This window comes from Cadophora gregata (assembly GCF_030347475.1).
Source record: "Cadophora gregata isolate MNR1 chromosome Unknown scaffold_1, whole genome shotgun sequence".
Lineage (NCBI taxonomy): Eukaryota > Fungi > Ascomycota > Leotiomycetes > Helotiales > Ploettnerulaceae > Cadophora > Cadophora gregata.
In genome coordinates this window covers 316,059-329,417 of record NW_026695924.1, presented here as the reverse complement: position 1 = coordinate 329,417, position 13,359 = coordinate 316,059, and the positions used below count along the sequence as shown (strand labels likewise).

At 48.3% G+C, this 13,359-nt stretch overlaps 6 protein-coding genes across 6 annotated transcripts; 4 read left to right on the top strand and 2 right to left on the bottom strand.

Annotated features, from left to right (window-relative positions):
- Window positions 1–1,158: 1,158 nt before the first annotated feature.
- On the top strand, window positions 1,159–2,502 carry ONS95_000082 (uncharacterized protein; the record flags this gene model as incomplete). The annotated part of the gene is made up of 1 exon (XM_058493220.1): window positions 1,159–2,502. One exon carries the CDS (start codon window positions 1,159–1,161, stop codon window positions 2,500–2,502), a length of 1,344 nt encoding a protein of 447 aa, XP_058363420.1.
- A 108-nt stretch (window positions 2,503–2,610) lies between these two features.
- Window positions 2,611–4,734, bottom strand: ONS95_000080 (uncharacterized protein). The gene is made up of 7 exons (XM_058493219.1): window positions 4,123–4,734; window positions 4,021–4,074; window positions 3,433–3,916; window positions 3,369–3,380; window positions 3,217–3,309; window positions 2,957–3,149; window positions 2,611–2,845 (listed from the first exon to the last, which is right to left on the bottom strand). Exons 1-7 carry the CDS (start codon window positions 4,587–4,589, stop codon window positions 2,676–2,678), a joined length of 1,473 nt encoding a protein of 490 aa, XP_058363419.1. The 5' UTR covers window positions 4,590–4,734; the 3' UTR covers window positions 2,611–2,675.
- Window positions 4,735–5,601: 867 nt separating this feature from the next.
- Window positions 5,602–7,019, top strand: ONS95_000079 (uncharacterized protein; the record flags this gene model as incomplete). The annotated part of the gene is made up of 2 exons (XM_058493218.1): window positions 5,602–5,969; window positions 6,024–7,019. 2 exons carry the CDS (start codon window positions 5,602–5,604, stop codon window positions 6,799–6,801), a joined length of 1,146 nt encoding a protein of 381 aa, XP_058363418.1. The 3' UTR covers window positions 6,802–7,019.
- Window positions 7,020–7,377: 358 nt separating this feature from the next.
- ONS95_000078 (uncharacterized protein) lies at window positions 7,378–8,559 on the top strand (the record flags this gene model as incomplete). The annotated part of the gene is made up of 1 exon (XM_058493217.1): window positions 7,378–8,559. One exon carries the CDS (start codon window positions 7,378–7,380, stop codon window positions 8,557–8,559), a length of 1,182 nt encoding a protein of 393 aa, XP_058363417.1.
- Window positions 8,560–9,009: 450 nt separating this feature from the next.
- On the bottom strand, window positions 9,010–10,443 carry ONS95_000077 (uncharacterized protein; the record flags this gene model as incomplete). The annotated part of the gene is made up of 1 exon (XM_058493216.1): window positions 9,010–10,443. The coding sequence occupies one exon, from the start codon at window positions 10,441–10,443 to the stop codon at window positions 9,010–9,012; it is 1,434 nt and encodes a 477-aa protein (XP_058363416.1).
- A 1,066-nt stretch (window positions 10,444–11,509) lies between these two features.
- Window positions 11,510–13,071, top strand: ONS95_000076 (uncharacterized protein; the record flags this gene model as incomplete). Its single annotated transcript, XM_058493215.1, has 2 exons — window positions 11,510–12,982; window positions 13,033–13,071. The coding sequence occupies 2 exons, from the start codon at window positions 11,510–11,512 to the stop codon at window positions 13,069–13,071; spliced, it is 1,512 nt and encodes a 503-aa protein (XP_058363415.1).
- Between the last annotated feature and the right edge of the window lie 288 nt (window positions 13,072–13,359).

The window sequence follows — 13,359 nt, the reverse complement described above, 5'->3', positions numbered from 1 at the left end:
GAGTCAAAGCTGGTTCGCCAACAATCGTCTCAGATCAAGACACTGTCTCTGCCAATAAGCAAGAAAAATTCACGTCTTGAGTGTCCCAGAAGTGGTCAATCGAAGACTCTGCATGCGCTGACAGTGATGAGGGGGATGTATCTCCACCTGTAGGAGCCGTCCAAAGCTCGCTCCTGCACTACGGATGCTGAATTTGGACAATATCTAGTCTTGGCCTGCACCCAGGGCTCTCATTCTCTTCGCCCACCCAGACCAACAAATATCACGATTGAAACCAGAGGACTGGATGGAGCACAATAACAAGGTAGCACCCGACAGTTCAGTGACATGATTGTCAAGCCTATCGCTGCAATAATGGTGGGTTGGAAACCAAAGGAAACGCTTGCATGGAGTGCTCTTTGGTTTCATTGATAGCTTGCCTGGGCTCTCATGACGCTCTTAGTTGAGTATGAGGGGGACGATGACTTCCAAAATGATAAGACAAAATTGTGGTCGTGATTGTACGATCTGAAGGGGCGCTAGATACCCGTAGGACAAAGGCCACTTAGCCAATTGAAAAGCTGTTTAAACCCAGCAAGACGCCACACAAAACACATTGACGAAGGCGATGAAAACTTGAAATTCGCTGGCACACGGCCAAGGGACTGACAATGAAAATTCGTTAGATCACGACCAAAGAGAAGATTGGAACAAGATCCACGGCCATTTTTCAATCTGACTGCACCCTGGAGGTGAAGACACAAACGGGTGCTTTTGAAAGAGATAAAATCAAACCATGGAACTCTAGAAAGCCACGTCCAAATAGCCGTGAAGGAATGCTTAGTCATCGTGGCTCTACATTGAAGCGAACACGTGCTAAGATAAGAGGAGTGGAGATTGCGCATCTATTTTTGGTCCTCAAATTCCTTCTCCCTTCTCAATACTTTCTACTATTCTTTCAATCTATATTCTCCTATCTACAATATGGAAATACCGTAATCGACTCAGCCTCATGTCAACCGAGAGCTGCAAATTTGGAAAAACAATTGATACTCTGAGCGGTGTGCGAAAGTATGTAGCCCCTTAAACCTTCTAACGTCCTCCTAAACCACACTAATAATTTCTCTAGATACTCCGACTTATTTCAAGGAATTGCTTGTATAACGGCTTGTAAAGATCATGGCCGTTATTCAAACCCTCGAAGGCCTCCAAGCCGGGCACTACAAAGGCACGAAACGGCTCAAGCTCTCCAGCAATCTCACGACTTTCCCACGAGAAATCCTCTCCCTTTTCGACACCTTGGAGATCCTGGATTTGTCCAATAATCCACTCACCAGCCTCCCTAAAGACATTTCCCGTCTCCACAAACTAAAAATCGCCTTCTTCTCAGACTGTAACTTCGCCCTCTTCCCCAAGGAACTTGCACAATGCCGTTCCCTGGAAATGATCGCTTTCAAAGGGAATCACATGACCACCATTCCTGAAGATGCTTTCCCTCGCAAGCTTCGCTGGCTCATCCTCACAAACAATGAGATCGCGGAGCTGCCGAAGAGTATTGGACACTGCCACCGTCTGCAGAAATGTATGTTAGCCGGCAACCGTCTCACCTCTCTCCCCACCGAGATGGCCTCTTGTCGCAAACTCGGACTCCTTCGCCTCTCATCGAACAGACTCACAGACCTCCCAACATGGCTCTTCTCCATGCCCGAACTCTCATTCCTCTCCTTCGCCGGAAACCCATGCACTCCATCCACAGAAGATAATCCCACCCTTCCCTCAATCTCTTGGTCAGACCTCTCCGTTTCCGACCTGCTCGGCGAAGGCGCCTCGGGTATCATCTCAAAAGGCACATGGAAGACACCCACTTCCACCCAATCAAAACCCGTAGCAATCAAGCTCTTCAAAGGCGAAGTAACAAGCGATGGCTCTCCAGCCGACGAAATGAACGCTTGTATTGTCGCTGGCCAGCACCCTAACCTCATCGATCCGATCGGGAAAATCCACGGGTATCCAGACGAGAAGCGTGGTTTGGTGCTCGAACTCATCCCACCACATTATACGAACCTGGGACTCCCGCCTACCCTGGATTCATGTACGCGCGACTCGTACCATCCCGACACGGTACTCTCCGTTGAGAAATGTAAAAGTATTCTTCTAGGGATCGCAAGTGCGGCGATGCATTTGCATGAGCGGGGAGTTGCGCACGGAGATCTATACGCGCATAATATACTCATCGACAAGACTGGACATGCTCTTCTTGGAGATTTTGGCGCCGCGACGATTTATAGCAGAGAGAGCGAGCATGCTGAGATGCTGGAGCGGATGGAGGTTTTGGCGTTTGGGCATCTCATTGAGGACTTGTTGGGATTCGTGGAGAGGAGGGTTGATGAGGAGGGGGGGATGGGTGAGAAGGATGCGTTTGTTATTGAAGGTTTGAATTTGTTGCATTGGAAGTGTACGGCGCCTGTCGTGGTGGAGGGGCCATGTTTTGCGGATGTTTTAGAGGAGCTAGAGGGTTTATAGATTTGTTTTTGGCTTGGGCACTTAGATTTTGCTTAGATAGATAGACAGACAGACAGATTTCTTTTCATAGATCCTAGACAGATGTTCCTTGGGTAGATTAGATGCCATAATCTAGATTTCTACTTCTTTCATCCAAATCTCCCCACACTTCGCATCGCATCGTTTTGCCCCACTCATGTCAACATCACAGCCTGCGGGTTCGAAAACACCATCGTCGGATCATACGCTTTCTTCACTTTCGTCAAAGCATCATAATGCTTCAACCAGTACAGATTATGCGCATCAGCGGTACTCAGCGACGGATCGGCATAATTCATATACATTCCAAACGTGGTCGTGTTCACTGGCGTCTTATGTCAGCACAGCTCATTTCTACCTATTCCGCAATCCTGAACCTCTATAACATAATGCTGAGATATTATCACTGTGAAGGAAGAGGATAGGGAGAACATACTAGCCGAAGTGATTGAAGCCACCCAACCATTCAAGAACGAGAACCCATTAGCAGGATACGAACCGCTGTTCACGCGGTCGTAGAACTCGTACTTGAGGAGGGCGTTGCGGTGAGCGTATGAGGTTGCGTTGTCCGCTACCTTGGAGATCGCAGAGGTAGGACCGCCGTGTAGGTCAATAATTAGGTACCAATCCTGTTTGGAATTAGTAAGATGACGAGTGTCGAGTGTGGAGGAAAGGCTGGGTTGAGTGGGAACTAACTCGCGAGTTCGTCCGCGCGTTGGTATTCCAGTATGCCCAAAATGCATTGAGTGCTTCGTTGGTAAGAGACACAGTCATAAGGCTCTTGGAGAACTAGACTAATTGTTAATGCGCTCACATTTAACCAAGAAGTTGAGCAAGGAATTACTAACGAAGGTTTCATGCTAGATTCGGCAAGTCAGTCCACGTGGTTGCCCTCTCAGGACGAAAACTCACAACATCATAATCCAATCCAGTGCTCAAGCTCCCATACGCATAATTGCTCAAAGTATCAATCCACCCTTTCGTGGAAATTTGTCCATTCCCACCCGTGAATGGCGCCTTCGCCAACAGCGGCGCAATAGCTTTCTTGAAATTATCCTGACTGCCATAGTATACACCCTGCAGCCCAAAACTATACGCATTAACAAACATCCGCATGTTCATCTCGACCGGCATCGTCGTGTTCGCATACTCCTGCAGCACTTTGTGCATGGCTGCTGCTTGCGCCTGGTTGAAGTTGTAGTTGTACGAAAATACCGTGTTGCTAGATGGCGCAGGGAAGGTCTGGAATTTGTATTGTGTGATGATTCCGAATGAAGCGCCGGCTCCACGGATGCCCCAGAAGAGATCGGCGTTTTGCGTTGTGGATGCTGTCATGACTGTGGAGTTGGCGAGGACGACGGTTGCTTCGACAAGGTTGTCGAGAGCGAGGCCATACCTGATGATCGGGGATTAGTTTTCTAGCAATGAATGGTAATATTGAAGAAGCATGCAGATCCCAAAGGGAATGGAATGCCCTGTTGCCTTCCGATTATCACCTACGTATGGGATGAATAACCGTAGCCTCCTCCGCCGACATGGCCGCCGATCCCGACACTGATAGTTGTGAGCTTGCGTCCTAGAGAATAAAGTGCGGGACAATACCCAGGACAAGTTCCATGACTGAACATCCTCTGCCCTTGATTGAACAGCGCAACAGCTACGTTTCCAAGTCTGGACCCAGTCCCAACAGAAGCGATCTGCGTAGAGCTGTCTACGGTAATGTTGGTAAATAACTTCATATCCACAACCAAATGGCCGTTCTCTCCACCGATGCCATGAGAAGCATAGCTATGACCTCCTCCTTTCGCTGTAACAGCAAACTTGTACTGAACTCCACACGCAACAGCTGCTTGGACTTGCGGAACCGTTGACGGAACTGCTACCGCAACTGGAGTGAACGGAAGACGTAGATTGAAAGGCTTGATTGCTTGTGTGAAGTTGGCTGAGCCTGGGAGAGATCGTGGAACATTCACTGCATTGAGGCAGTCTGTAACAGATGCTCGTTTCTGCACATGAGCTTGAGTTCCTGTCGTTGTTAGCAGCGCCAACGTCAACAAAGGCAAAATCATTTTTAGCGAGATTGAGAGATGATAGGTGGAGAAAGCCCAAGACTTGAATGCTCTTGGAAGGTTTCCTGGGAAAGATCGTCTTGAATAAGAGCGCCAAATCACCAACGGTCTACCTCGACTAGCTCAGACATGCGAATATTTTAGGCATGACGAGCAATATATCTTGAGTTAAAGACGCACGAGGAAGACAGCTGCACTGTCTGCATGTCAATAGATCATACGGAGTGAAGACTGGGAGCTTGACGATACTACTGACCGTCTTGGCACCGCCGATAATAAAATCCGCTGACACAGATCGGAAAGTAGAAATGTGCCTAAATTTATTTCAAATACTTCCATGCCATTTTATCCCGGATCACCAACTCCAGAAACGTTACGCTCTGTAACATTCCATTAGTTGGTGAGAACATAATGGATAGCATCACCCGACCTGCCAGGCATACCAAGCAACGCGAATAGATCGTTGTACGACAAACAGAAGCTTCGATTGAGCCGCGCAAAAGTTCTTATCTGAAATAAGCTTTGAAGAGTGCACCGTCAATTAAAGGCTTCGGGCTGAGGGGTCGGTAAATATTTTAGCCAGGAATTTACCCCAGCTTGCCTGATGAAGTAGCTCCGTACCGCCTGATCTTGCAGCGGCTAAAACGGCAAGGCCATCCCGAATACCACTCTATCACTTGGGAGGGCATATCCTTCGGATCATGGGCGTTTCCCTTGTCCCTAGGTGTCTTGTCATGAGACGTATACTAGGTTTACGGATGTGGTAAACTCGAAACGAAAACATCGCGCTAAAGTTCCCTAGTGAGCGTGCAATCATACCTCTGTACAAAGCAATGGGGCAATTCATCCCCAATCCTGGCGTTGTTAATCGCAATAGGATAACTTTCAATCATGCGGAACATGTACATATTCAAATTAGACAGGTCCCCGAACCATATATGACGTGGGAATCTTGCTTCAACTTCAAGCGGTGCGTAGCCGGTCTTCTGCATCCATTTAGAACATCGATAGAATGCTGCATTACAATCTCCTGGCAATATTGTCAGCCTTGCTGGGCATTGCTGCTGGTGCCAACATTTTTGCTGCCCATTACAGCGGGACAGTAAACAGCCTGACACTGACTTCGACGAGCAATGGGGCATACTCGCTAGCACTAAACAGTTCTCTGTCAATCGGAGGACAACCAAGTTGGATGACATGGGACTCATCAAGCAGAACAATATACTTGCCCGACGAAACTGGCTTTGGAACTGCTTCGAGCTTCGCAGTTTCGGCAGCAACAAATGGCCGATTAACACTGCTCGGCAAAGCGACTGGTGTACCACTTGGAGGAGTTGCAAATGTGTTATATGGTTCGGGATACATAGCAACGGCACACTAGTGAGTTAACAACATCAAGCCAGTTGGGCTTCCTACTGACTTGCTTGGTCACAGCCAGACGTCAACAATCTCAACTTTGAAATTACCTCTGTCTTCCTCCTCAAAGACGCTCCAGAATCTCAAGTATACCATGAACGGAAGAGGACCGGTCCCATCTAGACAGGATGCACCTCATCCTCACCACGTCTTTTCTGATCCGACAGGCGCTTTCCTTCTAGCTCCAGATCTTGGCGCAGACCTCATTCGGATCTACAAAATCGACAGTACATCAGGAAAACTCAACGATTGCCCAAGCTATGTGGAGCCTGGCGGAACAGGTCCTCGACATGGCGTCTTCTGGGGTAAAGACGTCCTCTATGTTGCCAATGAGCTTGCAAATACAGTCCACGCATTTGCCGTGACGTATCCAGCGTCTGGATGTCTCACTCTGACCAGGACTCAGTCCTTGACGAGTTTGCCGGGTAATAGGACCGCACCGACTGGAAGCAAGATTGGAGAGATTCATGTGAAGGATAATTTCCTGTATGTCTCGAATCGAAGGGATCTGTCTTTCTCGCCAAATGACTCGATTGCCACATTTTCGCTCAGCACCACCGGCGTGATGGCTTTCCTGGACATCATTTCTTCTGGAGGCACATATCCTCGGACATTTTCAATTAACAATGCTGGAGACTTGATGGCCATTGGTGACCAGACTACGGCAAATGTTGTGGTGGTGAGAAGGGATCCTGTGACCGGGAGACTTGGTCCCCAGGTAGCAAGTCTACGGGTTGGCGTAACTGGTAATGCTGAAAATGATGATGGATTAAGTAGTGTGTTATGGGACGAGTAGCTGCTGGTAGGAGAATGATCATATCCTAGAAGCTGTGCTCCAACACCAAGACAATCGTGAGAACTGGAAACACATTCTTTATATGACACCTTTGGCCATGTATGAATCAATCCACGTTGAGTATTTCGTCGGAATATCTACAGAGAGTGACAACAATATAGCTTTGCGTATGTGATAAATGTGCCTGTAGCTGGGTGGATGTTGGTGAGAGCAGAGACTGGAGGGAATCACAGCCTTGCTGTTCAGGGGCAGCCAATAAGAGACTAGCGTATTGTGACGGCGCTAAAGTCCATCCAAGACCATATTCTCCTTCCAACTGCAAAAACACTCGACTGCAACATGCTGATAACCTTTCGGATTACTACAAACCCTTTAGTTCGACAAGGGGTATGCCCTTATTCAATCCCCACACCTAGAAATCATTTATCGGCTAACAATCGCGAAGAAACACTGCTGCCCCTCCAAGGCTTCGGCTTTGTAGCCTCGCGACTACCTTCTGCCACCACGACTTCACGAGGCAGACCGCGGTTATAGACACACGAATCATTAGAAAGGACGCAAATACATGCAAGGAATATGGTCACCACTATCCTAAAATATGCCTCAATCTCTGCCGCAGTAATCGTTGGGCTTCATGCCACTCTACTAGGACTCCTTTCAACCTCAATCTGTCAGGCCCATGTTGTCTACCTCCATGGGATTCAGATGACCTGGTTCAAGGATCTGAACATTCCTGAGATATTTGGATTCTTGCACAACCAGGTTTCTCCGTTCAGTATCCAGTCCTCCGACGGGCAAACACTCTACGCGTGGCATATTCTTCCTGTTGGGCTGTATCGCAAGCATGAAGAGGCACTGATTGCGGAGCCATCGGGGTTTGCTTTGGATATCAAAAGCCGCCTTTCTTTCAAGCTCTTAAGTGAAGACCCTGAAGCCCTGCTAGTGCTACACTTCCATGGTGCAGGAGGTACTGTAGGGTCAGGTTACAGAACGCCCAACTACCGCGCACTGTCAGCAGGACACCCGGACAAAGTCCATGTTCTAACATTCGACTATCGAGGATTCGGCCGTAGTACGGGTACTCCCTCGGAAAATGGACTTATCCTAGACGCTTTATCAGTGGTTGATTGGGCCTTAAACGTCGCTGCAGTTCCTCCCAACCGCATTCTTATCTTTGGGCAGTCCATGGGCACTGCTGTGACTCTTGCTATTTCAGAACACTTTGCACTTCAATCGCCCCCTGTTATTTTCGCTGGCACAGTACTAGTTGCGCCACTCGTTGACGTTGCGACTCTTGTGTCCACCTACAAGATCGCAGGCACCATTCCTCTCTTGTCTCCAATTGCCAGATTTCCTGCTGCCTTTGCTTACTTGCGGTCTTTGATCCAAGACAAGTGGTCAAGCAAAGATCGAATTGCAGGCTACATCAAGGCCAATGAGGCCAATGGGAAAAAGTACAAGCTCACTTTGATCCATGCTGAGGATGACTGGGACATTCCTTTCCGCCATACCCAGTTGCTGTTCTGGCACGCGGTCAACGCTACTGTCTCTGGCGGAATTAGCTATGAAGATCTGGAGGATGAGAAGTATAAGACGAGGATTGATCTTGGAGCTGCCGGCTCGGCCATGGAATGGCGAACCGAAGTCGGCGTCATCAGAGAAGAACTTCTGCAAACCGGTTTGCATGACGTTGTCATGGGATATCCAGTGATCACTATGGCTGCAATGCGTATATTTGATGCTGCTGTGGTCTCATAGATAATGGATCGGGCAAAAAACCGTCATATCTGCAGTCTGTTTCTTGTCAAGTGGTTTTACCTTCAGATAGTACAACGATACCCCAGTTGTCTAAAAGCAGACTACTCAAACACGATACTTTTTCCAATCCTTACTAAGATGCCATTATTTTGACTCTATTTCTTACACAGTGCCATACTTTGCGATATAATTAGAAGTATAGCACGATTGAAGTTGAAGATGCGATACAATTAGAGGTACGATCGGTACAATTGACGGTACGATACAACCAAAGTTACAGACCAATTGAGAGACATGTTAAAGCGAGCTGTATAGGCGAGATTACGGAATTTGGGTCAGAAACGGAGTCAAAAGTATGGCACCTCAGTCAAAACTCTGACATTTGAGTAATTTGCCGTTTGTTGAATTCTCAACCACGGACGCCAGCCCCAGCGAGTTTTCCCTTCAAATTCAACCCCAACCAAACGCCCCTATTTTATGTAATAATAATCTAACATACATGAAGTTCCCATCCCATCGTTGGAAAGCATGAATCCAATAGTTGGACACCAGGTAAGTGTCGTAAATCCGAGGATCAGAGGCTCGAAACGCTGCGATAACTCCACCTGTCATGATGATGCGACTGACAAGATACAGAACAGGTGTCGAGAGACTGACAAGCGACATTGGACCATCCCATCTGAACACCACTTTCTCGAAATGCATGAACATCAGCAGGGTGACGATGGAGGTGATGGCTGCTATCCTCCAAAGCCACTCCTCAACGAGCGTGGGGAATATCCCATGCCATGAAATCAGATGGAGTGCACCAAATGATGAACCCATTAAACAAATGATCGGCCAGATTCTGGATCGGTAGAGATCTGGATCCCAGTAGGACACCACAATCTCCTTTGGCTCCACCGGTACGAGCCCAATGTTCGCCTCTTCATCACTGTCGCTCGTTGTAGCAATTTCTTGCTCCTCAATTGTCTGAGTCTTCTCTGCTCGATCCTTCGCTCTCCTCTCAGCCTCCTGCATTGCCTTATCCTGCCCTTCCTGCTTTCTCTTGTCGTCTGCTTCTTTCTCAAAGACGCGAGGCGTGAGATGCCAGATACTCCAGAGCGAGTTTTGTCCTCCCAACCTATCATCGTCAAACTCGTTACTCACAGCCATGTCCTCGAACTTTGCCATTTGCTCTAGCGTCATAACTGGCAGCTCCACGATCGATGGAGTCATAATGTCTTTTGGCTTTATCCACCAAAGGAAGTAAGTGACGGCGAAGAGCGGAACGTAGCTGATTGTCATGGATTCGAGTTGCGAAAGCGGCAAGTCGTGTGCTGTTCGCATGATACATTGCGCGAGGAACCACGACACTTGGGTGAGTGCTGCCAGCTTCACCGTCCCATCTGCATTACTCTTGTCGGAAATGACTTCTACCGACAAGCCCCAAGACGCATGATCTTTCCAGTCAATAAGTTTCTGCTCCAACAGCCAGACATACTGATTCGGCCAGATAACCTTATTCCCCAGCGGCGTACGATATTTCAGCGCCAGCATCCCTATGAAATATGCATGTATGAGTGTAAATGTCTCATCACCTTTCGTAAAGGTCGCACAACTCTCCTTCATCTTCTTGGCCTGACTCCATTCCTGTAATGCCTCTACAGCGATCAACTCTGGCGCCACGATCGTCTTCAGGAATAGAGCGAATTTGTGGAGACCGCGGAGCAAGGGGCTTTTGGATACATGCGGGTGGATAACTACCCAAGTGCAGAGGAAAATTGTGAAAATGCAGCTGGATACCAGAGTGAGAGTTCCCCGCCCGCGACTTTCGGCTACCCATCCCACCAGAGCATCAGATGTGTCTGTTGGCGACCGATCGGCTGGCGAGGCTGTGCCCATTGCAAATGATTCAGGACATCAATACAGACAAGATGAAAATCCATGCGAGAGAAAGTATCATGACAGATGTTCGTAGCAAATACGAGATGTGGTGTTTGTGTCGAAATCCTGTAGTGCCAGTCTTACCGCTGTGTGAGCTCCTAGGAGGCTGCAGGTAGCACGAGCAAATCCTGAAACACCAACATTTCCAAGAGATGGCAAACGTGCCTTGAGGAAGTTGACACTATTCTCCTGCATCAGAGCGCATGGGTTTGTTGGGGTTTGAGCATTCAGAGCGCTTAGCGACTGGGCCGGAGAGATTTGGTCGGGATGGGTAAGTAACCCAAACCTGGGGTCGTGTTAGGGCGAAGATAATAATCGGAAGATTTGTCCTAAGATGGAGGATACAAACGGAACCTTTTGTGAGGTTGAGATTGACTTTTACCGTTATGTTCACGCAGAAGATTTCCTTCGGGAGGAAAGCAACGCGAACCGAAGATCTCGTCCGGCTCCGGCCATACCATTCTGACATTCCAGAATTCGATTGATAGTCTGGCAGAAATACTCAGGGAAGAATTCGATTAGAAACATACAACTATAAAATCAATACATCACGAAAACGACTTGAAATGCGGAATCTTCGTTTCTTAGAAGCCCTTTGTCTCAGCACTGTTCACAGTCTTTTGAAGTTCATCGCTTCGCTTCCAGTTCTATTTTTAGCTCATGGACGACATGGGGAGACTTCCACCTCCAATCACTTCAACACTCGTCCTTCTCTCATCAAACTCGAATTTTGGGATTGAATCGTACGATCGATTGCTAAGTGAATGTTCTGAAACTTCATACTTGTAATATTCCAAGTCATTTGCTTTGGATCACCGAACTCCTTTTTCCTACTATCGATAGAACAGACCCACCGTAATTCAGGCTTCGATGCGGCGCAGCAAGCGCGGCGGCGACAACTGGCAAGGGATTTCAACATCATGTAGAATCATGATATAACTACCTCTATCTCATCCTACTCGTGTCCTGCTCCCAGACAGGTGCAATTATACACTCGTTACTTTGATCCATACATCTACACAGGATGTTACCCTCCCTTGTTCAGACGTCTAGCCTCGCGCTGGCCTTCAGCCTCGTTACCTCCGCTCAACAAATCCCTCTCGACAACCCCTCTATCCCCAAACAAGAGCTCATTCACAATCGTCCCTATGTCCCAGAAGAACCATTTGACTCTGGTATCATCATCGGCGGTCCTCGAAATGCCACCATCAAGCTCTTTCCCGCATCCCCCTTGAGCTTCCGTCCTATGTTCAGCTTCGGCTGCCGCGAAAGCACTTTCAATACTATCACATTGGAGACGGATGTTTGCCTTTCTGGAGATTACTATCTCGACCATAATATGCTTATCACAGAAGCGCCGATCTGTCTAGATGGAAAGGAATCGACTATGGCGTATTATCATCGACAAGGCTGTGGAGGCGAGATAGCATACCGTAGTGATATGAACGGAAAAGGTATTCCGGAATACTGTCTCTGGGGCGGCCACTCACCAAAGGAATGGTCTATGATATTCCGTTGTGGCGACGGCACTGAAAGCATGGAGGACAGAATGAGTGCGACAGAAAGCATGGAGACCAGACACCAAACAGCAGTTCCTCCACCTGCTCCAAAACCAATGAACATTTTCGACAAGTCAGATGAGACCGAGTCAGAAGACGCACCTGTAGCATTAGAAGAACCCACCGACGGAATCGTCTACACGCATCTCTTCCCAGCCTGCAACGGCCAACGCGTCGGAGGCCACAAACCCATGACCGTCCCCGTCGACCGCTGCCTCACCATCCACGGCTTCGGCATCCAATTCAAGACCCCCGCCGTCTGCAGCAACGGCACCCGCGCCAAATGGGCACGCTTCGAAGACTACAAATGCGGTTACGGCGAGATCTCCTCCACGTACGGCCTAGTCGACATCAAGGACTCAGAAATCATGCAATGTCTCTCCACAGGGGCGATCGGCGACGCCAAGAAAGTCTCTAGCATGTCCTTCTGGTGCGAAGGGTTTGGAAACGTCACGAAACCGGATCCGAATGCGCCCAAGGAACCAGAAGTTCCGAAGCCGGCGAAGGGAAGCGTGAGTGAGAGTGCGTGTGGGAGGAGGGCGCCGTTCTTCAATCATCCGAACACGGATACGTGTGTTGATCTTAAGACGGACATGATGAAGATCTATTCCACGGGCGTTTGTGCGAATGGTACTTCTGCACTGCTGGCAAAGTTTGAGAAGAAGGGGTGTGCAGGGAGTCCGGCTTCGTTTATGGAGGTAAATAAGGAGAGGGGTAATTTGAAGAAGTGTTTGAATTTCGAGGGGACGGGCAGTTTTGCGTTGTGGTGTGATGGGAAGGGGGTGGTTGGACCGCTGCCAAGTACTCCAGGAAAATCGAAAGGTGGCTGGAGCGCTTCTGCAGTAGTGGTCGTTGTGCTGGTTGTCGTCGCTGGAGTACTGTTTGCTCTGTTGGGAGCTTGGGCTTGGTTCACCGGTGATCTCAGGCTCAAAGTTCAGGTAAGTCATCTGCGTAATGGTGAAAATAGCCCTTTGCTGACTGTAAATAGGAGTTGTTTGGTCGCAGAGAGGGTGGTATTGCTTTGTAGAATTCCTCTAACTCGTCAAGTGCTGACAACTATCGCTTAATGACATCTGGGCCTCTTCAAATCTGTTCTGTATCTTGCTCCTTAGGCCGACTCGCATTTCTCCATTACTATTACGCACTTTGTTAAAGTATGTCTTTCCATGCCATCTATTTCTCCACGTTTCCAAATACAGTTCACCCCCCATTTAGTTGGTCGATTTCTGTTCGCCAAGACCAAGCAGTACAAGTAAAAATAATATAACTCGTGGCCTGTGCTGGTAAGTAGCAAAACGCAGAGAGTATTATTGAC